The sequence below is a fragment of the Schistocerca gregaria genome, chromosome 7, assembly GCF_023897955.1.
Source record: "Schistocerca gregaria isolate iqSchGreg1 chromosome 7, iqSchGreg1.2, whole genome shotgun sequence".
Classification (NCBI taxonomy): domain Eukaryota; kingdom Metazoa; phylum Arthropoda; class Insecta; order Orthoptera; family Acrididae; genus Schistocerca; species Schistocerca gregaria.
This window is the reverse complement of record NC_064926.1, coordinates 346,821,804-346,849,278: the sequence shown is the minus strand read 5'-3', so window position 1 is coordinate 346,849,278 and position 27,475 is coordinate 346,821,804. Positions and strand designations below refer to the sequence as shown.

The 27,475-nt window shown below is 41.9% G+C and overlaps 1 protein-coding gene across 3 annotated transcripts in view; it reads left to right on the top strand.

Moving 5' to 3' along the window:
* LOC126281405 (glutathione S-transferase D7-like) overlaps positions 1-25,247 on the top strand; it is a 91,059-nt gene extending 65,812 nt beyond the window's left edge. For all 3 annotated transcript variants that reach the window (XM_049980342.1, XM_049980341.1, XM_049980343.1), the window contains 2 exons: positions 16,400-16,567; positions 24,859-25,247. In XM_049980342.1, coding sequence (XP_049836299.1) covers positions 16,400-16,567; positions 24,859-25,017 — 327 coding nt within the window. In that variant the 3' untranslated portion in view covers positions 25,018-25,247. The remainder of the gene's footprint in view (positions 1-16,399; positions 16,568-24,858) is intronic.
* Positions 25,248-27,475: the final 2,228 nt, after the last annotated feature.

Below are 27,475 nucleotides of genomic sequence, written 5' to 3'. Positions count from 1 at the left end.
AATGATCATCACGATAAAATAAGAGACATCAGGGGTCGCACAGAAAAATTTAAGTGCTCGTTTTTCCCGCGTGTCGTTCGAGAGTGGAACGGTGGAGAGGGACAGCTAGAATGTCGTTCATTGAACCCTCTGCCAGGCATTTTATTGTGAATAGCAGAGTAATCACGTAGATGTAGATGTAGCTCAGTCGTTTATAATGCAAGCAATCAGCCGACTTCGTTTCATTGGCAGGATACTTGGAAAATGCAGTCAGTCTACAAAATAGATCGCTTACAAAACACTGTAGTATTCTGCTCAAGTGAGCAGGAACCATATCACATAGTACTAATAGGGGATATTGAAAGTACACAAAAAAAGTGCAGCACAAATGGTCAAGTTTATGTGAACCGTGGAAGAGAGTCTTTGAAATACTGTTGCATGAGAGGTAACGCAGGTGAAGCCAAGATGTCCGCGACTTGCCGTTAGTTTCCTTAATCACCAACTCTGTGACACCACGACGGATATCACTGTGCCTCGCCAAAGCATTGGAGGTGTAGGACTTCTTCCCAGGTCGCCGCCATGCCTGCCGACGATGATCGTCCTGGGTACTGCAGTGCGATGCCATTCATCAACAGTCCATGTTTCCTGGCCACGGAACCACTCCAGGCGCAACTGTCTGTGTTGTGGTGTTAACGGAATCCTTAGTCCGCCCCCTGTATCTGAGTGGACGCCGGCACGGTAGCTCAGCGTGTTCGGTCAGAGGGCTGCGTGCTCTCTGTAATAAAAAAAAAAACCTCAGTGAAGGAATAAACGATCAACTTGAACGGATGTCTTGTGACGTCCGCAACGACCAAACACAACGACTCCCAGCTGGGTCGGAGATTTTCTCCACTGAGGGACTGGATGTTCTTTTGTCCTAATCATCTTCATTTCATCCCCATCGACGCGCAAGTCGCCGAAATGGCGTCAAATCGAAAGACTTGCACCAGGCGAACGGTCTACCAGACGGGAGGTCACACGGCATTTACATTTCACGGCATCCTTCGCTTGGGACAGTAACTGCCTAGTCCGGCTGCTGGTAGTGTCCGACCACTGGTGCGGGATGCCACAGACTGTAACTTGTTTTACGACGGCAACTGCATATGTGAAGAGGCTACTGTTAGCTTGTTACACAGTGCGTGGTGGTCAGCCGTGGTCGACTGGAGCCTTGACGACGAGAATGTAGCCCTCGCGTTCCGATGTAGACCAGAAATGGGCCACTGTCACATTCTAATGTTCCACAAATGTGGATGTTGCACTATTCGACCAACTTGGACCTACAGTGCGGATCCTTTCAAACTGTGGCAAGTGCTGATAACGCTGTCTGACATGAGTACGTGGCACATCTGTGTACCTCAATATCTGAAGCTGTTGACGTCGCTATGAACCCTACCACGACTGGTTACAGCACTAATGCAGTCAGGCGCCCGCTCTACCTGTCAAATACCCGACGATGGCATCTACGTATATGATGTTAAAGACATCCGACCATGTCTTTTGGGGCACATCTGTGTGCCTCAATATATGAAGCTGTTGACGCCGCTGTGTGCCCTACCAGGACTAGTAACAGCACTAAAGCACTCTGGCGCCCTCTCTACCTGTCAGCCGACCGCGGTGGCCGAGCGGTTGCAGGCGCTACAGTGTGGAACCGTGCGACCGCTACGGTCGCAGGTTCGAATCCTGCCTCGGGCATGGATGTCTTTGATGTCTTTAGGTTAGTTAGGTTTAAGTAGTTCTACGTTATAGGGGACTGATGACCTGAGAACTTAAGTCTCATAGTGCTCAGAGCCATTTGAACGATTATTATAGCACAGTTTTCTGCAAATAAATCTACTCTGAATTCATTCAACAGTGTTTCGCTAGAGCTATGACGTCATTCTTCCTTTTAAGTTCCCCGACCATTTCTGTTACACTTGGGTACAGGCCTACCGACCTTATTACGATACAGACAACTCATGTCTGGATTTGTTACATGTCTGTTGTCACGCACACTCCAAATACTGAGCCAGTACACTAGAACTGGTCGGACTACCGCCTATCATGTGATTTCCTTTACACTTGCATTGCATTTTAACCTTGTAATCGGATAATATCGGATTCGTTTTCTTTATTGAGGCTGTTATCTCACACGTGTCCAGCTTTAATGAACGCTGCTATCTGTGCAAGTGCTTTAAGATTTGGCCGGTAGGAAGGACTTCAGAAGCGATTGGGCATCCGCTGTTTAGGAAATGTCTGCAGGGTGTGGATCCAGAAATGCCAAAGTTTACTACTGAAACTGAATCATAGCATGGTTTGTTGTCTATTCTTAAGGAATACAGAAATGAAGTCTGAAATCTTTTGTACAATGTGGGACCCTCATGGCCGGAGATGAGCGGAAGGAAGGTCTAAAGGTCTGAGAGCTGCCTGAGAACAGGGAACTTCACTCGGCCACACTCCTCAGGCCGCCCCCAGGAACCCACGTGACCGATTCTGTTCCTGTGACTGGTTTCGTCCTGCATAGTTGATTGACAGCGTTAGCGATGTTTGTCCGTGGCCTTACTTTGTTAGCAGAAGTTCACATATCACGTAAATAGAGCGTGAAGTGGCTGGCATCCGGCTGACAACCGGTGTCAGCCAACACAGACCTTGTTGAAGCTTAGGAACGACTTAGCGAGTTACCCATTAATGAAAATTTAAAGAAATAAATCGATTTGTTGCGTATTATACCTATCCACCTTGTACACATTAACTATACCTAGTGGAAATATTGTTCAGATTTTTCTGAAATTTGCTACGCTTGTCCAGCGATGATACTTTTCTGTTCAGCCGTATAGTGCTGCTGATCCTAGCTGGTAAGTAGTTCCTCTATTCAATAGTTCATGTAGATTGAAAGCATCGGAGGTCCTATTACGCTTTCACCGGGCACACGTGATGTTACTTTCGTTTCTGTAGAGCTTTCACAGTCCAGTGTAACATACTGGGCTTCATTCGTCAAATATTCCTGGAGGAAATCACATGTCCGTGAAGATACTCCGTACGATCGAATCTTTATTAGCAGTTGACGATGCTGCACTGTGTCAGCGCCTTTCAGCATTCTGGAAATGCAGAATCTGTCTCAATAAAACAGCCTCTTTTCCGGGCGTGTTTAATATGATGTAAATGGGTCTAAAAAAAAGTAGAAATTACCAGTGACAACAATAGGACGCTTATGATTTTCAGTGTGACACTTATAATGAACAACCAGACTAGATTAAAAAGATGCTCTTGTACTCTTGCATAATCTATGGGTAGGAGTGATAATATGTCTTGTACGAGACGCAAAACCGACTTCTGTCCAGCTTTTTTTCCCAAATTTTAGCGTAGTTAGTCTACTTCCAGCTGTTACTAACATTTGACCCCATCCCCCTACGTCTTGCCCCCCCCCCCCCCTCTCCACGTCTTGGCTGGTTTATTAAGTGAACGTCAGCATTACATTTACAAGGGGCTCCAAAAACCGCTCTTCGTAAACCGGTTTTCCAATACTGCTTCTGGCTGATCTTGTAAAAAATAACTAGTATCGATTCTGAAAAGCGGTTCTAAGTGCCGAATACCCACATCCACATTCGACTTTGTATCCCATGTAAACGCTCAACGTTTTTGAAACTTGCTCATTTTCCGTCTTTTTTTCTTGTGCAACAAAGATGTAGTAGGAAATATTAGACTGAGTTACATTTGACTGAAGGGAAACAGCCATCGTCCTTACCACATAGGACAACAAAACAGCTGATTTCCTGAGGCCATATGGTATCTACAATCGTCTATCCGAGAAGAAACGTTTGACTGGGTCACCAAAAGAAATTCAGAGTTTAACATGTAAACTCGTCGTCGGATATCGGTCTGCGACACACGAATTTCGTCTTCCGGAAGTTATGTTACACTTAAACAGAGTAACTGACATCTTTTGGCAACACCCCACCCTAAGTGCACTGAGCCGACTGTAAGCAGCAATCGGCGACTGTTTGCTTCTACTGCTCTAATGTACGCAAAAGTGTCGTCGTTGAGTTGCTCTAGCAGTATACGGGATGAATCGAACAGAATTTCTGTTTTGTACGATGAACGGTAGCTTGGTATAAATGCTGGAAAATGTAAGTTAACACTGCAGTAGGCGCGTGCTGTATCGTTACTGGGTTAGGCGCGTAGAGGACTCCTGTCCCCCATTTGTGTTTCTTAATTACTCATTGCAATGATTATCAAATGTTCTTTAGTTTCTTTTTCTATGTTTGTATATGTATGGGATGGAAATAAAACACAGATATCCAAAAAAATATTTCAATAATTTATTTCAGAGACAGCTAACACATACGCTTTGCAAATGTGGCGAACATATCCACTTTTCACATTTATGACATCATTTTCTAGTTGACTTGTCTTTCTACCTTCCACACTCGTAGCCACGTCCTATGGAACCTTCTCTGGAATTGTCTTGTGGTGTAACTGTTAAATTTATGCCCAGTGGAACACGTGCACCTTGCCGTAATTCAGTGTTTTTTTTTTTTTTTTTTTTTTTATTTATTAGAACTTCATAGAGTTCCTATTAGGTAGAGTATACCGAAAAGTGCTCTTATTTCAGTCTCATCAGTGAATCTAGCTTCTATGTCTCTGAAATTTGCTTTTCAAATTTCTTACATAACTATTTCTGCAGTTGAATATAGTTTTGTAAACACTGCTGTGTAAGAAAAAATCTTGTAGCTTTCTGAAAGTATTGCAGATGCATGCATAGTGTGGCCAGGTAAATGAGTTATTATATTCTCTGACCTTGTTCTTGCGTTTCTTTTAGGAAAATGAGATCATTTTGTTTTACTGTCCTTCCCAAGATAAAAGGAAATACGAGACTCACAGTTCTTATTATCGTATTCATCTGCAGATTGTTCAGTTTCGCTATTATGATCGCTTTCCATTAGATGACCATCTTCATTTGAATAAGATTCTTCAGAATCAAATACGTCATTTCCATCACTCTCTGCATCTTTCTCGAGCAGCTCATCCACACTTCAGGGTCGGAAGTCACATCCACTCTTCTTTTCTTCGGATCTCACATCACTAAAATAAAAACATATTTATGAGTATCAGTTTCTGTAAATTATAGTACATGTTGAAGACTGCGTAAGTAATCACTTTAGTTAACATAGTTATTTTATTCAGATTAATAAAAATTTTAAATATTGCACATACAGGGAATTTACTATGAAAAATGTTTTAAAAAATAAAACACATACCTTAAGAAATTCTTACGCAGATAGGCGCGTGGTGGACAGTTTTACCCCAACTCACTTCAACGTCTTGCTGCTCTGTGTTTAGCTGTTCAACTGACATTAACTGTAAACGGATCTTCAACAATGCACCGATTTGAAAGGTACTGAGCGTGGGAACGCTGCAACTTTAAATGTAACGGAAATAATCACAATGTAAAACCGCTGGCTGACAGGTGTACCTCACGCGCCCACTCCTGGGTTAATGCAGATGAGTAGGAACAACGATCATGTAATGTTACAGTATAAGCTCTGTGCCTGACACAGTCACATCTCTTGGTGTAACGTTCCGAAGCGATGTGATACGGAACAAGCACGTCAGATCGTTTGCAGGGAAGGCGAACGGTCGATTTCGGTTTATGTGGAGAATTATGGGAAAATGTTGCTCATTTATAAAGGAGAACGCGTGCAGAACACTAACACGACCAATTGCCGGGTACTGTTCGTCTATTTGGATACCCACCAGGTCAATTCAATCAAGACTTGGTAGCTGTTAAGAGGCGTCCTGCCAGATTTGTTACCGATTTTTGCTATCAGCTCATGAGTATTGTGGAAATGCTCCGTAAACTCAAATGGAAATCACTGGAAAGAAGACTGTCTTTTCTCGAAATACTATTAGAAAAATTTAGATAATAGGATTTTGCGACAGGCGGAAGAACATTTGTACTGCCACCACGTGCATCTCGTGCAGGAGCCACGAAGAAAAGAGAAATTAGAGCTCTTTTGAAACATACAGACAGTCGTTTTTCTCTCGCTCCATTTACAAGTCGAATAGCAAAGGGAATTACTAGCAGTGGTACAAGGTGCTCTCTGCCAGGAACCATGTTGCTGCGGAATATGTATGTAGTCATAGTTGTAAACTCACTGGTTGGTGGGAGCTTGTGCAGTGCTTTGTTGTTGTTGTCGGTAAGTGCGTGGTCATGGGAAGACAGAGTGCGAATCTCAGGGGTGGTGCATGGGCCACTTATTTTCCGCCACGAGTTGCTTGGTACGCATTGGAATTCACTTGCGTCTTATGTGTGGTGGTGGTGGTTAGTGTTTAACGTCCCGACGACAACGAAGTCATTAGAGACGGAGCGCAAGCTCGGGTTAGGGAAGGATTGGGAAGGAAATCGGCCGTGCCCTTTCAAAGGAACCATCCCTGCATTTGCCTGAAACGATTTAGGGAAATCACGGAAAACCTAAATCAGGATGGCCGGAGACGGGGTTGAACCGTCGTCCTCCCGAATGCGAGTCCAGTGTGCTAACCATCTTATGTGTGTATAGCCGCATTTCCCTTGAGAATCAGTATGCTAGAAAATGAAGGTGAAAGGCTCACTTTCTAAAAACAAGCCTGAAACTATCTGCCAAGTAGTTGCAACTGCATGTATGGCAGTGTGAAGTCGTCGCTATGGGGAGCAATGTAGTGGTCACACTACCCACAGGGAAGGCACTGCACAGCGGCGCTGAACCGCGATGCCCCCAGGCTTTAACGTCGAGGATTGCGAGAAATAAAAGGAAACGTGGGACAGTGTACACCAGATGTAGCCTACATCTGCAAATGTACTCTTTTCTTAGAATGTGGCATTACTTTTCCTTAGCGCTCCGAGCCGCAGCGGCGAATTAGATTGAGGGGTAAGGAGGAAGCGGACAATGAATGCTGCAGCCGGACACCGGTAGAGCAAAGCATTCGGCTTTTCAGATTTCGAGCACTTTGCTGACAGTACTGTTTGCGTTAAATTACAATTATGTTCTTCTCTAGAAATACTGCTGGCGTCTGTACCGATGCCAAAAAAGGAAAGTGGAGAAGCCACATCGTTCAATGACAAATGGAAATTACATTATTTTTTCGAATCCCTTAAAGGCCACGCAACTTGCTTAGTATGAAGTGGCACTATTATGACAAGGAAAAACATTCACTGGATCGTCATTAAGCACTAACCAGAAAGAGCGTATGACTCATTTGCCTTCTGATGAACGACGGTGAATGCAGGCGGAACTGAAAGAGTCCATTAGGGGAAAAAACTGAGTTTACAGTGAGAAGAGTAGTGACAAAATCTTTTACGATCGACGTCACTAATTATACTGTGTGATCAAAAGTATCCGGAGACCCCCCCCCCCCCCAAAAAAAACATAAGTTTTTTCAAAATAGGTGCATTGTGCTGCCACTTACTGCCAGGTACTCCATATCAGCGACCTTAGTAGTCATCAGACATTGTGAGAGAGCACAATGGGGCGTTCCGCGGAACTCACGGACTTCGAACGTGGTCAAGTGACTGGGTGTCACTTGTGTCATACGTTTGTACGTGGGATTTCCACACTCCTAAACATCACATTCAGATGTGATAGTGAAGGGGAGACATGAGGAGACACGTACAGCACAAAAGCGTACAGGCCGACTTCGTCTGTTCACTGACAGAGACCGCCGACAGTTGAAGAGGGCCGTAATGTGTAATGGGCAGACATCTGTCCAGACCATCACACAGGAATTCCAAACTGCATCGGGATCCACTGCAAGTACTATGACAGTTAGGTGGGAGGTGAGAAAACTTGGATCTCATGGTCGAGCGGCTGATCATAAGCCACACATCACGCCGCTAAATGCCAAACGATGCCTCGCTTGGTGTAAGGACTGTAAACATTGGACGATTGAACAATGGAAAAACGTTATGTGGAGTGACGAATCACCGTACACAATGTGGCGATCCAGCGGCAACGTGTGGATATGGCGAATGTCCGGTGAACGTCATCTGCCAGTGTGTAGTGCCACCAATAAAATTCGAAGGTGATGGTTTTGTGGTGTGGTCGTGTTTTTCGTGGAGGAGGCTTGCACCCCTTGTTGTTTTGGGTGGAACTATCACAGCGCAGCTCTACATTGATGTTTTAAGCACAATCGTGCTTCCAGCTGTTGAATATCAATTCGGGGATGGCGATTGCATCTTTCAAGACGATCGAGCACCTGTTCACAATGCACGGCCTGTGGCGGAGTGGTTAGATCCTTGTAATAGACTGACATGCACAGAGCCCTGACCTGAATCCTATAGAACACCTTTGGGATGTTTTGGAACGCCGACTTCATGCCAGGCCTCACCGACCTACGTCGATACCTCTCCTCAGTGCAGCACTTCTTGAAGAATGGGCTGCCATTCCCCAAAAAACCTTCCAGAACCTGATTGAACGTATGCCTGAGATAGTGAAAGCTGTGATCAAGGCTAAGGGTGGGGCAACACCATACTGAATTCCAGCATTACCGATGGAGGGCACCACGAACTTGTAAGGCATTTTCAGCCAGGTGTCCGGATACTTTTGATCACAAAATGTATATGATTCATTGAGTGTCTTAATGCAAGGGGAGAATTATTTGGTAAGAGAAATGGCGGACAGGATTGGCGATATCAATAAAAAGCAATCCTATGGAAATATCAACTTCAAGTTCATGAAGCGAAACATTTCTTGTAACTCAAGGCAGTCATTCGTGGACCAGACACGATGACTACGTTTTAGTAATTGAAAATTTCACTATGAGATCTGAAAGAGAAACCGAGAAATAGCACAAATGAAGATGGGTTTCGATTTATTTGGCAGACCACTTTCGCTTTTCGCTGTTGATGTATCTTATTACTTCCGACGTGGGGTAATAGATGTACAGTGAAGCACCCAGATCAGCAACTTGTTTGTCCAATCCAGAAATTTACCACGCTTTTATAAAACGTTACCCCAAAATCAGTATCCTCAACTGCACAGACAATCCGCTAAACTTATTTCGAGGTTCGGTTCAACAATCTGTGTGAACTTTTCTCTTCTCTTATGAAAGTGACTAAGTCCCGCCAGCGTTCACGTCATAATAGGTCATAACTGCGTAACTCCATGTGTTTGACTGTATCACGAACCATACTTCAAGCATTATTATATGTTATAAAGTTAAAACTTTTGTAGATTTACAAACATGACAACGTAACTATCATATTAGATTTTGAGTTCAGTTCGCGTGCTTGCAGAAAAATAATAATGAATTAAGGAAGGATCCACCTTTTCGCAAGTACATAAATTATTGTTTTGTGTTACGACCCAAACATGTTTCACGACAGTTGTGGCGTCCTCAGTGGCTTTTTTTATTTTATTTTACTAATACTTTTTAGAGTGTGTGTATCCTGTGGCTACCAACCAAAATCAGCCACAGGTCTGCGTTAGTACACCATGTCGTCATTGTAGTATATGGATAGTCCTGAGCTGTGACCTCCTGCTCGTTTGTAAATACTGCATCTTGCTAATTTGCTATGGCTAGGACACATGTGTTCAAGCCACAGCAGCATAGTGAGACTCAGTGTTTACAAACTAGCAGGAGAAAACGTTCAGCTAAACTACACAAAAATGAATTTGGAACATAACAAACCTGTGGCAGCTCAGGACTATCCAAATATTACAATGATGACATGGTGCGCTAATTTAGCCCTGTGGCTCATTTTGGTCGGCAGCTACAGGACACATACAACGAGAAACAAAACGAAAATAAAATACAAAAAAAGCCATTGAGAAAGCCACAACCGGCGAAACATGTTTGGGTGATAAAACAATAATTTGTGTACTTACAAAACGGTGGACCCATTCGTAATTCATTATCGCAACATAAAGATAAATGCCTGTATATAATGTTTCTTGTGTTTCTGCTCACCTTATTAGCATTAGATAATACAGTTATTTGATCCAGTAATAAAAGTAATTGCTTTGTCAGAAAAATAAAAAGTTAAAAATACACACACGGCATAAATGCCTGCTTATAAAAGCATCCAGCAACATTCTTCTCTTAGAGGTAGCTGCATTGTGTTGAAAACGCGCCTTCCTACGTTTCCTGCTTGTGAAACCTTTAGCAATATAGCCGTCTCACTCACAGCTGCTCGGAATAGCAAAGTGGTGGGGGAAGCTGGAGCGCTCAGCACTCAACTGCGCTCGTGGAACGTTAGCGCCTTCTGGGAGCGCAAATGTTGGCCCGGTATGATCTGTCTGAAAGAGCACTGTAAGTTCTATTAGTTGGAGGGGTTGTCATGAGGTTATAATTAGTACCTCGAAAACAAAATAAAGTTGCGTGATTAATTTTTTGTTTGTTTGTAGATACATTTCTGCAGTCATGGTACACATTGAAATTCCTGCACCACAGTGCAGCAGCACACCACTAGTGGAGGCAATAGAAACTGGCGTGACTGATCTCCACTCTGTCAGTGGGCTGCGCCATTTTGTTTAGGCACCTCTAGCAGCGCGCTATGGTACTGTGGCTCCGGGAATGGTACCAGAATCGCGATGAATAATTACATAACATTAATTTTTCGATGGAACAATTATATGTTTGTCACTGCTGAGAAATTGTTTGACGTTGCTAGTTACTAAGATTGTGGGGAACACGCTTACGACGTTGGGAGATTGTGGTCAGACGTTGACCGAGATGGCTGCATGTAGACCGTTGTCTTAAGCTTTCCCATGTAGGGCGAGTTTTCTGTGGACGTTTTTTTCGTTCTAGTATGTTGTGGAGCGTAAGTGATTTTTAACATTGGTTGCTATCGGAACTGCAATGTTATATTTAGCGTGAACAGAAGCAATTCACAGAATTTATTTTCACTCATGGTCGTAGGATTTGTCGACCTGGAAAAAGAATTCGACATTGTAAAATGGTGCAAGATGTTAGAAATTTTGAGAAAAATAGGGGTAAGTTATGGGGAAAGATGAAGTGCTCGCACTAAAAAGGCCTAAGACAGCGACTTAGTCATTCGCCTCTACTGTTGAATCTGTACATTGAAGGACCAATGACGAAAATAAAAGAAGGGCTCAAGTGTGGAATTAAAATTCAAGGTGAAAACATGTCAGTGATAAGATTGGCAGATGACGTTGCTATCCTCAGTGAAAGTGAAGAAGAATCTGTTGATTAGAAAGAACAGTCTAATGAGTATAGAATATGGTTTTAGAGTAAATTGAAGAAAGACGGAAGTAATGAGAAGTAGCAGAAATGAGAACAGCGAGAAACTTAAAATCAGAATTGGTGATTACGAAGCAGTTAAAGTAAGGAATTCTGCTACCTAGGCAGCGAAATAACCAATAACGGGTGGAGCAAGGAGGGCATAAAAAGCAGACTAGCACTGGCAAAAAGGGCATTTTTGGGCAAGAGAAGTGTGCTAGTATCAAACATAGGCCTTATTTTGAGGAAAAAGTTTCTGATAATGTCCGTTTGGAGCGTAGCATTGTATGATAGTGAAACATTGATTGAGGAAAAAGGGAAACAGAAGAGAATCGAAGCATTTGAGATGTGTTGCTACAGACGAATGTTGAAAATAAGATAGACTGATTAGCTAAGGAATGAGGAGATACTGTGCAGAAACGGTGAGAAAAGGAATACATGGAAAACACTAACAAGAATGTAAGGTGCCAGGACATGGGCACTCACACGTTACCTTACCAACATTTTAATAATAGGGGGACCGGCAAGGGCATCAGATGGTGACTCTATTGAATTATGATAAATATGAGGCACTCTCGAGCAGCATTCCCTGCATGTCTGCATGATTAAGTCACTAACTTAAAGCGTTGGTGAAAAGTGTCGGAAGTTGAGAATTGTGGAATATAAAATCTGCAGCTGGCCGTAGCTTGCCGGGCCGCCGTGGGCGGCAGGTAGCGGTCACCGGTAACGCGGGAGAATATGGCGCTTTTGGGAGTAGCCCGCCATCCGGAGCCACCTGTGCTGGGCAACACGTGGCGAAGATGGGAATGTCGTTTGCCTAAGGGCAATATGACCTACTCGATCATTGGCTAGATCTCAGAAATACCGTTGGAGGGATTTCGGCGATCATAGAGCGTTCGACATTGGCCGAAACGGGGTATTCTTCCGTCGCGTTTTCGTACGCGTGTGAGACAGGAGAATTGTGGAGAGAGAGGACTTCGCTTTCAGCCATCGAGAGGTACACACTTGCGGACGGCGTCTTGGTTATCGTCTTCGAAGGGAGATATACGGTCTGTATCGCAGCATTGCACCAACGCGTGTTCCGTGCAGAGTTCTGCGGTTGGAGCTCTTTGTGTGTTCAGAAGCGAGATTTTCACCAACGCCTAACCACTTCCAACTACTTACCAAATATTCTTGATCTGGTAGTTATTCTTGCGAGACGCAGAGTATTTACCAACGTAGCTGCCGGTAATAGGGGCGCGTAATTGCAAATTGTTAATGTGCCATTCTCAGGAGTGTGTGGATTGACAAAGAAATTCACATTTTATTTATAAATTTTGTCACTTGTGAGGAATATCAAATTAAAATGCCAGTATTACAATAGAATGATCGATCTCATTGAAGCTAGTATTTAGCCTGTCACAGTAAGCTTTGCCGGCCGGTGTGGCCGAGCGGTTCTTGGCGCTACAGTCTGGAACCGCGCGACCGCTACGGTCGCAGGTTCGAATCCTGCACCGGGCATGGATGTGTGTGTTGTCCTTAGGTTAGTCAGGTTTAAGTAGTTCTAAGTTGTAGGGGACTGATGACCTCAGAAGTTAAGTCCCGTAGTGCTCAGAGCGATTTGAGCCAGTAAGCTTTACATGTACTCTAGTCACTGCGCAGCTTGCCCATACGGGAGGGAAAGAAGGTTTGCAGTCTTCTAAGTCAGCGACGGACAAACAAACTTACAAGAAGAAATGCCGGGAGGTAGGATTTCTGTTAAGAAATCGGGGAATAAGTTACACGATACTAGAGGGAGCTGTAGACGGTAAAAGCTGTACAGGAAGACAGAGATTGGACTATATACAACAAATAACTGATGGTTTTGGTTTGCAGGTGCTGCTCTGAGATGAAAAGGTTGGGACAGTAGAGAAATTTTTTGTCGGCCGCATCAAACCAGTCAGAAAAGACTAATGACTCATTTAACATCCCCAGAAATGGAACAAAGGGACATTGCGTCCTGACTCCGTTTGCCCTCCCTTTAGACACACACACAAACTCCGTCTTCAGGCCACAAGTGGCCCTACGGGACCATCCGACCGCCATATCATCCTCAGTGAGGATGCGGATAGGAGGGGCGTGTGGTCAGCACGTCGCTCTCCCAGTCGTTATGACAGTTTTCTTTGACCGGAGCCGCTACTATTCGGTCGAGTAGCTCCTCAATTGGCATCACGAGGCTTAGTGCACCCCGAAAAATGGCAACAGCGCACGGCGGTTGTATGTTACCCATCCAAGTGCTGGCCACGCCCGACAGCGCTTAACTTCGGTGATCTCACGGGAACCAGTGTATCCACTGTGGCAAGGCCGTTGACTTCCCTCCCTTTAGAACAGAGACAAATTCTACGAGGGGCATTCAGTAGCACATGGAACAATTTTTTTTTCTCGACAAATTTCAGGTGCTGAACAAATGTAGAATTTGTTGTGGAACATCAACTTCGCCCCTGCAGTTTAATGAAGTTCCGATAGGTGACGGCGCTGTACGTAGCCTTCATAATGGCTTTTCTAACGGGGGTGTATTCCAAGCAGAGACCTGTCATTGAGTTTCCTTTAGCAGAAAACCAGAGCATCGCAGATATTCATAGGCTTGGAGGGTGACTACAGACCTGGCAGTGAACAAAACTTGGTGAATCTTTGGCGAGGCATCTGCCGTCATCCGAGTAAGGTGACGCAAGATTGTCTGAGCTCCCGGCGCTGGCCGGCCGCACACAGCTGTGACAGCTGCGATGCTGGGACGTGCGGCACTCTCATTCGATGTGATCGACGGACCACAATCAAACAGCTCGCCTCCCAAATGGACTCATCCAACAGTTGGAGTACTGAAAGGTGTGTGGCCGCTGGGCTACTCGCAGCCCAACAGAAGGTCATAATAGACCACGAAGGGCGATCCTGGATGTAAGGCGGCTGATCGTAGCAATCGTTTGTCGAACATCGTCAAAAGCTCCGACGTCGACCATTAGAGCAGTACTGTGCGGGCGTGCAGGCCCTCCGTGTAAGGTAGCGTAAGACCGTCGTATTGAAAGGAGTTTATATTAAAAAATAGGATTTTGTAACAAAAAGAGAAGGTAATAACATGGCGTATGGAAATTCTGAATACAACTAACCTACTTCCAGAAAAAAGTGTTGCATTACTTATTGAGCGCCCCTCACATGTTAGGCTAAAATGTAAATGTAGTGTGACTAGGGCGTCCCATCGGGTAGACCGTTCGCCGGGTGCAAGACTTTCAATTTGACGCCACTTCGACGACTTGCCGTCGATGGGGATGAAATGGTAGTGATTAGAACAACACAACACCCAGTCGCTGAGCGGAGAAAATCTCCGATCCAGCCGGGAATCGAACGCGGGCCCTGAGAATTGACATTCTGTCGCGCTGACCACTCAGCTACCAGGGGCGGACGTATGTTAGGCTGCTTAGGGCAATTAATCAATTTCTCATTCAGGTACCTGCTCATGTAACCGGTCCCGGCTCTACTGGTGCCGTAGACAAATGATGACGATAATTCTGGCGCAACGGTCTGGTGGAAATCTTTCAACTGGTCGTCACTTCGGCGTCATGTGTGGAACTATAGTTTAACGTAGAATCGGAATCACCTGTCGTTACTGCTGAAACTTCACATCACTGAGAGGTTATGGGTATGTTAAAGGGAGTCTGAAGTATTCTGTTGTCCAACTGGGATTCGATTTCGAGACCTCTCGGTTTCCAGGCACGCGTCTGACCGTTAGACATCCAAACCTGAGAAGCAAGTAATATAAGTGTCATTTTCTTCTCCTCAGACAATACCGTTTGAAGCCGAAAATGGGTTCACGAAATACATTAATGCCGTAGAACGTTCACACTTTGTTCCTCTCAGAATTTCTTATTTACCTGATCCATCCATCTTAATTTGGGCTATATAAAATTCAGTTTATCTGAGGATGCCCTTTTAAGCAGAAAAATCGTTCATGAAATAAATCAATACAGGCGAATATCCACTATTTATGTTTTTCATTGACAAATATGAACTTATTGTGCCAACAGCGAAGGATGAATCCTGATCGCTCTTTAAAACAGTAGCTTTGACATTTCCCACTGTATATGCATTATTACTGTTATTCTCTTTTAAAAAGTTGACAGATCCAACAACAAATTTTGTAAGGGAGCGTATGTTCTGTGATGTCAGCGCTAGAACATCGAGATTGTTAAACAGTCCTACATGAGTCCGGTTAATTAACATCATATATGATCTGTGACCTAAAATATTTTTGTCATGGGATAATCTACCTAAAGTATTATAGCATGTTACATCAAGAAATGATAGTGTGAAAAATAGTTTCTGCGTATCACTGGTGCTAATAACCTTACAGTTAAGGCAGCTGCATTCGTATTTTGCAAGAAGTCGTGAATACAATCCTTCCACCAGAGTTAAGAATCGGGTATTCTGTATTATACTTCAATTAAAACTCAGTTTTTCAGTTGTGATTCAATATCTGTTTCAGAATTCAGATCATATTTGAATCATCCTCAGTTATATTTGTGTTATTCACAAACAAAACAGCCCTAGCGTTAGCAGTTGCAAGTTGCAGTTTAAAACAGATAACTATTGTATATCTGGAAAAGAAGTAGCACTAGCCTGGAACCCTGAGGAATACTCCATGTTTCATTACTCGCGGGAGATGCGAGCTCATTTCCAGTGACTTAAAAAGCTAAGTCTGTGGTCTGTATTCTATTATCAACTTAAGAAAGACTGAAACAGCTGAATGCCTTACCTAATTATGTTCAAATGTATGATATACATAGTCAAATCCTCTTTTTGCTTCATAGAAGGTACTTAATATTCATAGCTTTTTCTATCCATCCCTTTCACATAAGGAGGAATATAACGTCCCATATGATCACCCAAAAACCAACAGCCAGACATTATCAACGATATATGTGCTCACGTGGCGAGCTTAGTTACTTGTATCGGAGGGTGTAGTTATAAAGTAATAAGTAAATCAGTAAAGTAGATTATGAATAAATTACGATGAGAACAGACACACTGTGCAAATGTAGAATCTTAAGTTTCCTATTTTCTGATTTCGTGTGAATGTCTGTATTTTTATCGACAGTGTCCAGTCATTATAAATATCCATTACTGTGTGTTCTGAAGTTTGTATACCTGTACATAATATTGCTAACGCTTGCGTCAATTGCAGTATCCGGTTTTCTTCCTGGGCAAAAAAAATGTGGATGCGGACGCGAGAGATGCCATATACGAGGCTCTTGGAAACCTGGAGAAGTACCTGGAGCCAACTGGATGGGTAGCTGGAGATCATGCGACCTTGGCCGACATATTCTGCTCGGTTACAGTTGCCAGTCTGGAGGTAAGCTGCACCACGATCACGTCTCATTATCTCGAACAGCAGTACTTCTGTTAGAAAAATGGAAATACGAGCTGTTATGAAAAAGTTTCCGATGTATTTGTATGATAATTAAAATTATTATGTCTTACCTAGACCTTATTGTACATCTTTGTCCTCAATACTAACTTTTCTGCCACTTTTGAAATGCGTCCTGGATGCCTGTCTTTGTTAGGATGTTTAGTACCTCTGCGGTTCTGCTTAAGCTTCCTCCACTAAACAAAATCGCTGCGCATTCAGTTTGATTTTCATTTTGGGAAAGTATAAGATGTCTTATGGAGCAAAGTCTGGAGATTAAGACGCTTAGAGAACAACTGTTACCTTCTTTTTAGTGAAAAATTGCTGAATTACGTAGGCCGTATGCTGTCGTGCTTTTTTTTTATGGAGAACCTAGTCGTTCGTACACCACTTATATGGATGTTTTCTGTTTCTGGCCTAAGGCACTGTTTCCAAAAGTTTTGGCCAGTTTCTGTAGTGAATTGTATAATTTTAAAAACAAAAACTTTACAGACCAGTTGCACTTTCAGATCAGCCGCTCAAACCGCAAAATTCACGGGAACACGACAATGAAAATACTATCGCCAGCAACTACCTAAACCAACCTGCTCGCAGTCGCTGATGATACTGATTCAAGAAAGATGTATGAAGAGAAACAGAGTGGTATTTCTGCGTACTCGTAACCATTTCAAAATTCAAATTTTATGTACTGTTGGGTACCATTTTATAACTCCGGAACGAGTCGAACAATTTTAACCAATCTTAATACGCAAAAGGTTTACTGTCTGGAAAAATATACTGTGGGGATGAGTTTCACTAGATCAGTACTAGTAGAGGTTGTGGGTAACAGTAGAGGAGTCACATGCCTGGAGCAATTTCACCCAAACACATGTACATGAACTGGAAATCACTATCAATTAGTTAAGACATGTCTGTCACCTCTATGAGCGAGGAGGAGATGGTAAGGGTATCGCAAATAGAAATAATCGGAAATATTTATATTAGTATCAGGTCCACATATTTAAGGATCCGTCGTCTTATTGGTGAGAGCCACAATGATATTTGAATTGAGTTCAGTCGAACAGAACTATGCAAAATGTCTTGGAAATTTCCTAGGTTGGATGAGGCAGAAGAAAGTCGAAAAAAGGAATTTAAATGTTTGATGTCCAGTCGATGATAAGGTTATTAGAAACCGGCGACAGGAGGTGGATGAGAAGGGAAATCATGCCATGTTTCTATGGGAACCATCCTAAAATTGGCATTAATCCATTGCGGGAAATCACGGAAAACCTAAATCATTGTGGCTGGATTCGGATTTTAACCATCATACTCCTGAATGTAAGCCTAATGTCTGAACCACAACCACTATGACAGCTCACTTATTGAGGAGATCAGAGCTATAATTGTTAATTGCGCCAAGATAATGTTACAGAGCTATTATCTCCCTCCCCCCCCCCCCCTCTCTCTCTCTCTCTCTCACGCACACACACACACACACACACACACACACACACACAAATCTGTTAGTTACCCACAAATGAGCTTCATAAGGAGCTTGTGTATGTTGAGGAGCTTGCCTCAGTTCATTAAAGTTTCTCTGGATGGATAGATGTGGAATGTTTCTTCGAAGAAGGGTACCTTTTTAGAATCTTTATGTACTCGTATGTGGTAAGTCTGCATCTATACGACTAACTTCTTATGGTAACCTCTAACCATGAGTGTACTACATGCGATCAAACTGTAAACATTGGCGCTGTTCAAAACGCATAGCATTAGTTATGTAGTTGTAAAAACTGTAGATGACAAATGCGGAAAGAAAATTACATTAAACAGTTCGAACAAGCGCAGAACTAGGACTTATCTCATGTTACAAGAAGTACTATGAAGCCTCAATGAAAATGATTAAAAAATTAAATATTCTCTGTATGACGTCTGAAATTAACAACTCAGTTACCGCAGTTGAATATATGACCAACAGTTAAAAGCGAAACCATAAAATCAGCTAAGGAATGTGAGAATTTATTTACTACAAAGAAAGCTACGGAATAATGTGAAGGCACTCAGATAGCCTACATATGAATTAATCATGTCCTAGAAGTACTGTGGAAGATTAATTTGGACAGTTCAAAGGATGAAGCGACAGAATACGTACCAGAATCCATGGCCAATACCATATACATACAACAAAATGGTTGAAATGGCCCTGAGCACTATGGGACTACTTAACCTCTGAGGTCATCAGTCCCCTAGAACTTAGAGCTACTTAAACCTAACTAACCTAAGGACGTCACACAGATCCATGCCCGAGGCGGGATTCGAACTTGCGACCGTAGCGGTCTCGCGGTTCCAGACTGAAGCTCCAAGAACCGCTCGGCCACGCAGGCCGGCTTACATACAACATCTTACAGTTACTCGATTGTCTACTAACAAAAAGTAAAAATATAATTAACTCTCTCAAAAGCAGAAACCCACATTTGTTGTAGGTTTTTCATGTGTATTACTAAAATTATTCTCTCCAAATACACAAAATATGCAATACATCACAGATAGACTGATGCATACTGTTGTCAAATCTCCTGAAAAAAAGTGCTGAGATAAATGTAAATAATACTAGGCCAGGCTCATTGCTTGAGTTCTCCTCAAAGTTACTGGAAACAAGAGCGCACTTTTGATTCTTTGACGGGAGGGGGGAAGGGGGGAGGACTAGACCAGGGGTATGGAGTCTTTTTAATATTTTGGAAGACGAATGGGGACTTTAAAGTAGCTATACAAACGTCCCAGTTCCGAGCCTATTAAAAATCTGTGTAATACTGGCTCTTAAGTGATTTTCTTGAAAGAAAAACAACCCAAGTACGCTATTTTTTTTTCTTTTCATCGTCCTACGTGCAGAAGGTCGCATTAATAAAGGCAAGGATTGGTCACAGTGGAACATTATTTTCAGAATGGGTTGGCTGGTTTGGGGGAGGGGACCTAACAGCAATGTCATCGGTCCCATTGGATTAGGAGAGAATGGGGAAGGAAGTCGGCCATGCCCTTTCAAAGGAACTATCCCGGCATTTGCTAGAAGCGATTTAGGGAGATCACGGAAAACCTAAATCAGGATGGCCGGACGCAGGTTTCAACCGTCTTCCCCCCGAATGGGAGTCCAGTGTGCTAACCACTGCACCACCTCGGTCAGTCAGGATGTGGAACAAAGAAATCACTGTAGGGGCACCACAGGAAGATACTGGAACTATTCTTGTTACATCTGATTAATCTTCCATTATGTATCCAAGAAGCGGAAATAATTTTTTTCGCCGAGTATTATAATCAGGCTTAATCAATAAATCTTGGTACCTGGAAATTGAAATACAATGTTCTTGAAAATTAGTAATTGTTTTTTGTAAGTGGACTAACAGTGTATTTGTACAAGGTGTTTCACAATTCATGTTACGCACTTCTATATGTTGTAGAGTGGACATAGTGTCAAACTTAAAGACGCCGGTGCCTGTAAGTGTATAAGCAGGGTAACAATTATTGAACTATTTGATAAAAAACCTAAATTAGTTACAACTACGGCGGCCACATACTTTATTCAACGTATAAACGTCATTGCAGATATTTAGATTTAAGTAATGACATGTTCGATATGCCTGTCATGATAGGCAATGATGTGGCGCAGACGAATAGCGTTCTGCATGATCCGCTGAAATGTCGGAACATCGATACCGTCGATGACTTCCTGAATGACCGTTTTCAGCTCAGCAATGGTTTTTGGGGTTATTGCTGTACAGCTTGTCTTTAATATAACCGCACAAAAAGGGGTTGCATGTGTTCAGATGGGGAGAATATGGCGGTCAATCGAGGCGATGCCAGTGGCTTCTGTGTACCCCAGAGCCAGAATGCCGTCCCCAGAGCGTTCCTTCAGGACATAAAATACTCTCCTGCTTCGATGGGGTCAAGCTCCTTCTTGCATGAACCACAACTTGTATATATCACTCTCACTTTGGATTACAGGGATGAAATCATCTTCCAAAACCTTCACGTACCGTTCGGTAGTCACCGTGCCACGAAGTAATATCGGACAAGTTATCCCGTTACTGGACACTGCACACCACACAGCCACCCGTTGAGGGTGAAGAGACTTCTCTATCGCGCAGTGCGGGTTTTCAGTCCCCCAGATGCGCCAATTTTGCATCCAAATGAAAGTGGGATTCGTCGCTAAACCAAACCATACAGCGCGTACTGACTCTCACCATTCCCCGCGGCCATCCGTCCAATTTGAACTCCTAACGTAAACGGTTCAGAATTTACGACGATCTTATTTCGTGGTGTTCAATGATTGTTACCCTGTATATACCCTGTGGTTCCGTGATGATGTTAAAGACGTTCAAGGATGATGGAGTAGGATAAATGTGTTAATTTCAGGTAAGAACCACTGCACTGGTAATGAACAAGCCGAAAATTATCAGTGAAAACCGTTCTGATATTTCTGACGCTGGGATACATGTACCAGTATTTGATTTTGGAGAGGATAAAGTAATAACAGAAGTAATTGAAGGTGACCTCAAATCAGCAGTACATCTGCTAAACCATATATGTACAGAATATAGTATTAAAACATCGTTACATAAGAATAAAGTTACAGTGTTTCAGGGTATATTCCCAGTATGGTCGAAAATAGAATTACCAACGAAATACGTCTCTGGGCTGTTATGATTTTGTTAATGTTATACATGCAAAGATGCACAGATTTCAGGAAATACGTGGTGCAATAAACGTAACATTTAGCTACAAAACCGGATACTTTATAAAAATTAAACTTCATGAAACTATGTTTATGGAAGCGAGAGTTGCCTAAATAAAAATAAAGATGAGAGCAAAGCGTAAGAAGCAGAGATCTGATTATTGGGGATAGAGAAGTGGTGGACAAGTAGAAATTTAATAAAGAATGAAAACACCTGAAATGGACTGAAGTAATTGGCTAATAACAATGATATAACTGATTGAACTGCAACCTAAAGGAAGGTGGAACATTGGTTCTCCATGGAAAACGATGAACATAAACTTCGTAAAGACCGATCAGATAGGTATGTGAATCCTATATGTGAGGTGAAGCTAAACATGGTGAAAATCTTCCCCAGAGATTGAATGTTTCAGTAACAGCAAAAGGGAGTCATGTACAATATTAATTACATATCAGGAGTCTTTGGAACTAAAACTAATGGGTAACTGTCGATATTCAGACATGTTTCATTGTTCATAGTACGTAACGCATAGACTTACACTGGCTTCTTCCTACATCCACCAAGGGTATATTTTGTGTACTTTGTCCCACCTGCATCGGTGGCATATCCTAACCAACAGGAAATTTTACTGAATTTCGAACATGATTTTTTATACAATTTCAAATGACATGGCCACTATATACATTCAAATATTGTAATCTTGATGAGAACTACATTAAATAAATCTACTAATAAAGAATACCAGGGGAGCTGGATGAATTCCACGGCAGAGAGAACAAATTATTACAGTATCTGACTGGTTGTGTGAGTTTTTTTAACACTGACGTACTGGGTGGTTATAACTAAAGTTAATTAAACCTAGCTAACCTAAGGAGATCACACACATACATGCCCGAGGCAGGATTGAAACCTGCGTCCGTAGCGGTCGAACGGTTCCAGACTGTAGCGCCTAGAACCGCACGGCCACTCCGGCCGGCTTGCAGTGTTACATTTACACTTACAAAATTATGATTTCGGCTTCAAAGTGCCTTTATCAAATGTTTTAAGTGTTATATTGCCTGGGACGGCATACTGTATTAAAATTCACTATTAGACGCATTGTATAAGAGTCGATATTTCTTGACTGCAGTCAAGATGGTGAACACAGTAATGAAACAAAACAGTAGGCTCTGCCAGAAATATCGACTATTAAACAATGTGTCTAATAGCGTTCTTTTAATATGACAGTATGCCATCCCAGGCAATTTATAACACTTAAAACACTTGATAATGGCACTTTGAAGCCGAAATAATGATTGTGTAAGTGTAGATGTAACACTGTAAATAAACAACAGTCTAATGGCGGTACTGACTTTAAAGAAATATGTTATGACTGTGGCCCCACATTATGAAAAAAAATCATGGAACTATTCGCTATCGCCCATACCCAAGTTAAACCAGACAAACTGCTGACCTTTCTTGGGCTCAGCTATTGTTTTATTAATCAATTCAGCTCTTACTTGCAGTTAAATTTAATGTACGTGCTACAGTTTCTGCTTTGGAAGACAGCAGCTGCGTCTAAGCCACTGTTTTCATAGAAGATGAGGTAACACCCCATGTTACTCATCCAGTCAAGTACGTAGCTAAAGTCCGCAGCTCGTGGTCGTGCGGTAGCGTTCTCGCCTCCAGCGCCCGGGTTCCCGGGTTCGATTCCCGACGGGGTCAGTGATTTTCTCTGCCTCGTGATGACTGGGTGTTGTGTGATGTCCTTAGGTTAGTTAGGTTTAAGTAGTTCTAAGTTCTAGGGGACTGATGACCATAGATGTTAAGTCCCATAGTCCTCAGAGCCATTTTTGAACGTAGCTAAAGGGGAGGAGGGTCCAGTACGTCCGGACCCCTCCACCCCAAATCAGCCAAATGAAATTACACGTGGCCTATTTGCCATGTAGTGAAACTGAAAGATATTTTGATTTTTAATAGTACAACGAGAAAGGGATTTGCACTATCGATAGACAGCAAGGCCAACTAAAGATTTAAACTGTCTATACATCCATAGCAGTATTGCCTATCGCCCAGCCCCATTTTAGCCAAGACCTATTGATGGTCTTGTTTGATCTCAGTTGTTGTTTTGCTAATCAGCCCAGTTCTTACTTGCTGTTGAATTTAATGTATGTGATACCGTTTATAGTTTTTGTGCTTTGTGCTGTTGTGATGGTTTCTAATTATGGATATGTTTGTAACAAGATAGAAGAGGAAAACCGCTTTTTATTCGTCTGCTGGAGTTATGTTGAGTCAAAAATAAGTACACACTACTGTAATAGCTTATTTACCTATCTACGACAATTTAGTGCTAGTACTGGAGTCGTTATGTGGTGGCTGGTAGAACTTTGAGATTGCGGTAGTTCAGTATTTCACAAAGCAGTGGAGTGGTACATATAATTAAAAATAACATATAATTAAAATCATTGCATGAAAACATATTTCGATTTTTCTCTGTTGCTCAAAAATCGCGGCAATCAACAAAAACTTCGGCCAAAAGGCGATAGTTGCATTTCTTTAACAAATTTACTGAGTATCCTATCGTGCCCAAATGGCAAAATATAGCCTAATCTGGTCACATGGGCGGTACTCAGTTATGGAAACCAGTTCCGGTACGGAAAGATGGGGTTGGATTTGTGGAGAGCAAAAGGTGTATGTGATGAGAGCACATTCTGTCGATTGTCTCCTAAAATATTTTTTCACCGGGCTGCCCGAATCCGTCCGCGCCAACTGCCACTGCAATGCTCCCTCCCCCATTCGTCCAAAATTATTTATGCTCTTGTAATAATCCATACATATTATAAAGATGTGTGTGTGTTTGTGTTTTCTTAAGGGACTTAACTGCTAAGGTCATCAGTTCCTAAGCTTACTCAGTACTTAACCTAAATTATCCTAAGGACAAACACACACACCCATGCCCGAGGGAGGACTCGAACCTCCGCCGGGACCAGTCGCTCACTGCAGGACTGCAGCGCCCAGACCACTCGGCTAATTCCGCGCGGCGCAGCATTGTGTATGACTTTTAAATTTGTTACTTCTTTGCTTCTAACTCAATGCGCAACACATTCTGTCGACAGTATCCACTTATGCCACTGAATGTACATGATTATAATATTTTTTATCACTTTTTCTCACGTAGATCAGGAGATATGACATCATAAACACCGAGATTCCGCATTAACACATTTGTATATCTAAGTTTCGCTGTCATACGTTGCTTACAGCCCAAACTGGACATCTGTGAGCACCTGCATTTAATTATAACCACATGATATAGTAATTTCACCGAGTAAATGGCAAGTAATGACTTCAGACACACAGCCTAATGGAATGCAACTGTGTATTTACTAATTATCTCTTATGTTAAGAAACACATCAAATCATAAAACTTTACACCTAAAGTTTCTCTGTTATTTTATTTGTCATCACTTCACACTACATGTGCAACAGCAGTGATAACTGTTCAGCAATTTAATGAGCAGAATCGTCATTACATATTTCTCTGTTCAACAGGCGATAGGAGTGGACATGAGTGCTTATCCGAAGATTCGTGACTGGGTGAAACGCTGCAGAAGCACATTCCGTGGCTACGAGGAAGCAAACGCGGAGGGCGAAAAACTGCTAGGAGACGGCATCAAGAGCGTCGTGGGACCCAAGGCATACTTGAGATAGGTGTAACAGATTGTAACACATCTGACGTTTAATAAAAGGAACTTCCTGAATTGCTATGGCAGTGTTTTCAGTGCTTTATTCTTGCAGAAAAATTTAGTTAAAAAATCTTTAGACTGTGCTGACAGCAGCGTTGTCCCTGTTTTAAATGAATGAAAATGTCTACAGTGACCCAAAGATGTAAGTGAGATTTGGTAATAAAGGAAAACAATTCTTGTTTGTGTCCGTGGTCATTGTGAATATTTTGTGGATAAAACCGTCTGAATCCCTTAATAAATTTGTTTATGTATTCATTCTTTTGGCTACTGTTCTCATCATATGTCTGCATTTAAGATTAAAGAAACATAAAGAGCAACAGATATTTATTGAACAACATCAGCCTACAAAACAGGAACAATTAAAAATATTTTTAAAAATGTTCACTCAGCAAAGATAATGTAGAACTTGCTAAACAAGGGTTCAGTGACAGTATTATAAATGTATGCCTAATGCAGATGTCAACTAACAATTTGGTTCGCAACATTATATAACGGTATAAGGTCTAGCCGAAAGGTGGCGGTAGTTTGAGGGACGTTGCTTTGAAATTTTAATTAATTTTTTGTTCATACTTATCAAAAGACAAAAATTTTTACATTACAAATATTCTAAGTCAAATTAATCGTGTTGTAGTATTTATATTGAATATTTGGAATACGGTGAAATATGTCACAAGACCTGCTCTCTGGGCAAGAGGATCGTGGAGGTTCAAGCATGACACATTGATGATGCGCGAAGGCGTCGCTCGCTTGGGAAGAATGTCTTTGTTTGCTATTGGTCAAACAAGGTTCTACTACACCCCGTATGTAGTAAGTAGCATGTGAAAACCTTTGCTGTGATTGGCTCCAGAAGCTCTCATGTGATGACAGAAACTCTGATGACATTCCTTGTAGCGAGCCACAACATAAAGTAGCGTCGGTTATTAATTATTTCCCTAGATAAAAAAGTCTTAGTCGATAGCCAGTGATTAGCGTGGATGTGTACGTGAGCCGGGACTGATTAAAGATTTCATTTGCGAGTGAGGTTCGAATTTTAGGATTAAACACATTGTGCACCACACCATGTGTGGTATTGACGATACTATGATAAAAAAACTGTAGGAATTAACAAAAGGCATACCTTGCAAAAGAAAAAAAATATTGTGCTCCTTACTGCAAAGTATTTAAAGACTTTCTATGTTTACTACAATTACAGCACTATTTCTATACGCGGTCATGACTGAGTGCCTCCACCACAGTGAATGGACAACATTAGAAGAAGTAAGGAGATTGGTTTACAGGGAACAATCGCGAGATGTGACAGACTTTTAAATTTCCGAATAACCCTGAGGTGTACACATCTTCTGTTAGCACCAGAGACCAGAGTACGTACTGAACAGTGATTTTACGACAGTAATAACTCTTTGAACAGCGAAGAACTGCAAATCTTTAGCTCAATGATAAAATTCGAGACTACAGAAGAAAATGGAACGAACATCTAAAAGAATGGAAAGTGAAAGACTTGCCTTAAAGGCAAGAAATTGTAAGTGCCATGGGGGAGGAGACAGAGGAAGACCCGACAGTGATGGGTACCGTAACAGGCAATTCCTGCCTAATACCTGAAGAGAAGATGAAGATGAACGGCGTCAGAGGTCGTATGAACAGCGATGATTAGTAGTACTGTCAAACGGGGTGAAGTTAATTGATTTTGGACTTTAAACTTCAATATTACTGAAACCAATAAAATTAATGTGATGGTTTTTCTTCGGTACTGAGCAACGGTATGGAGCTGCAGTAATACGTTTTTGAACTTTGCTACTTTTTGCTCTAACAGATGTTAAAGTGAAAACAGCTGTATCATTTCTTTTCAGTCCCGACTGGGAGTGAAGTTGTCTGTTATGTAATAATTGCGGATTATTTATGACTCTAGGGTGACCGTGACTGTTCTGAAACTTTGTCAATAATTGAAAAATAACGGTGGCTTAATAATTAAATTGTAATACAATTTGAAAGTAACATACAAATAAATTTTAAGGGCTAGAAAATGTGATCAAAAATTTGCTTTACGAACTTCTGTAAAAACATTCGTCTTCTTTAGCACTAAAAACTAATTGATCACTTTGTATTTTACTATGACGATCATAAATCCTGTGTATCTGGGTTCCTTCGAAATTTCTGTGAGATGGTTCTAAAACATCCTGGCTATATTTCTTCTTTCTTCCGCTTAGTAACATGCTTAAATTCAGCGGGTTTATATATATATATATATATATATATATATATATATATATATATATATATATATATATATATATAATGTATAAATAAGTAGGTAATATATAAAGGGAAATGTTGTTATCAAAAAATTCAAAAAGTTCTTGACTGGTGTAATTCTGATTTTTACACTATACTCTAATGAATATTTGGGTGGTCATAAACTACAGAAA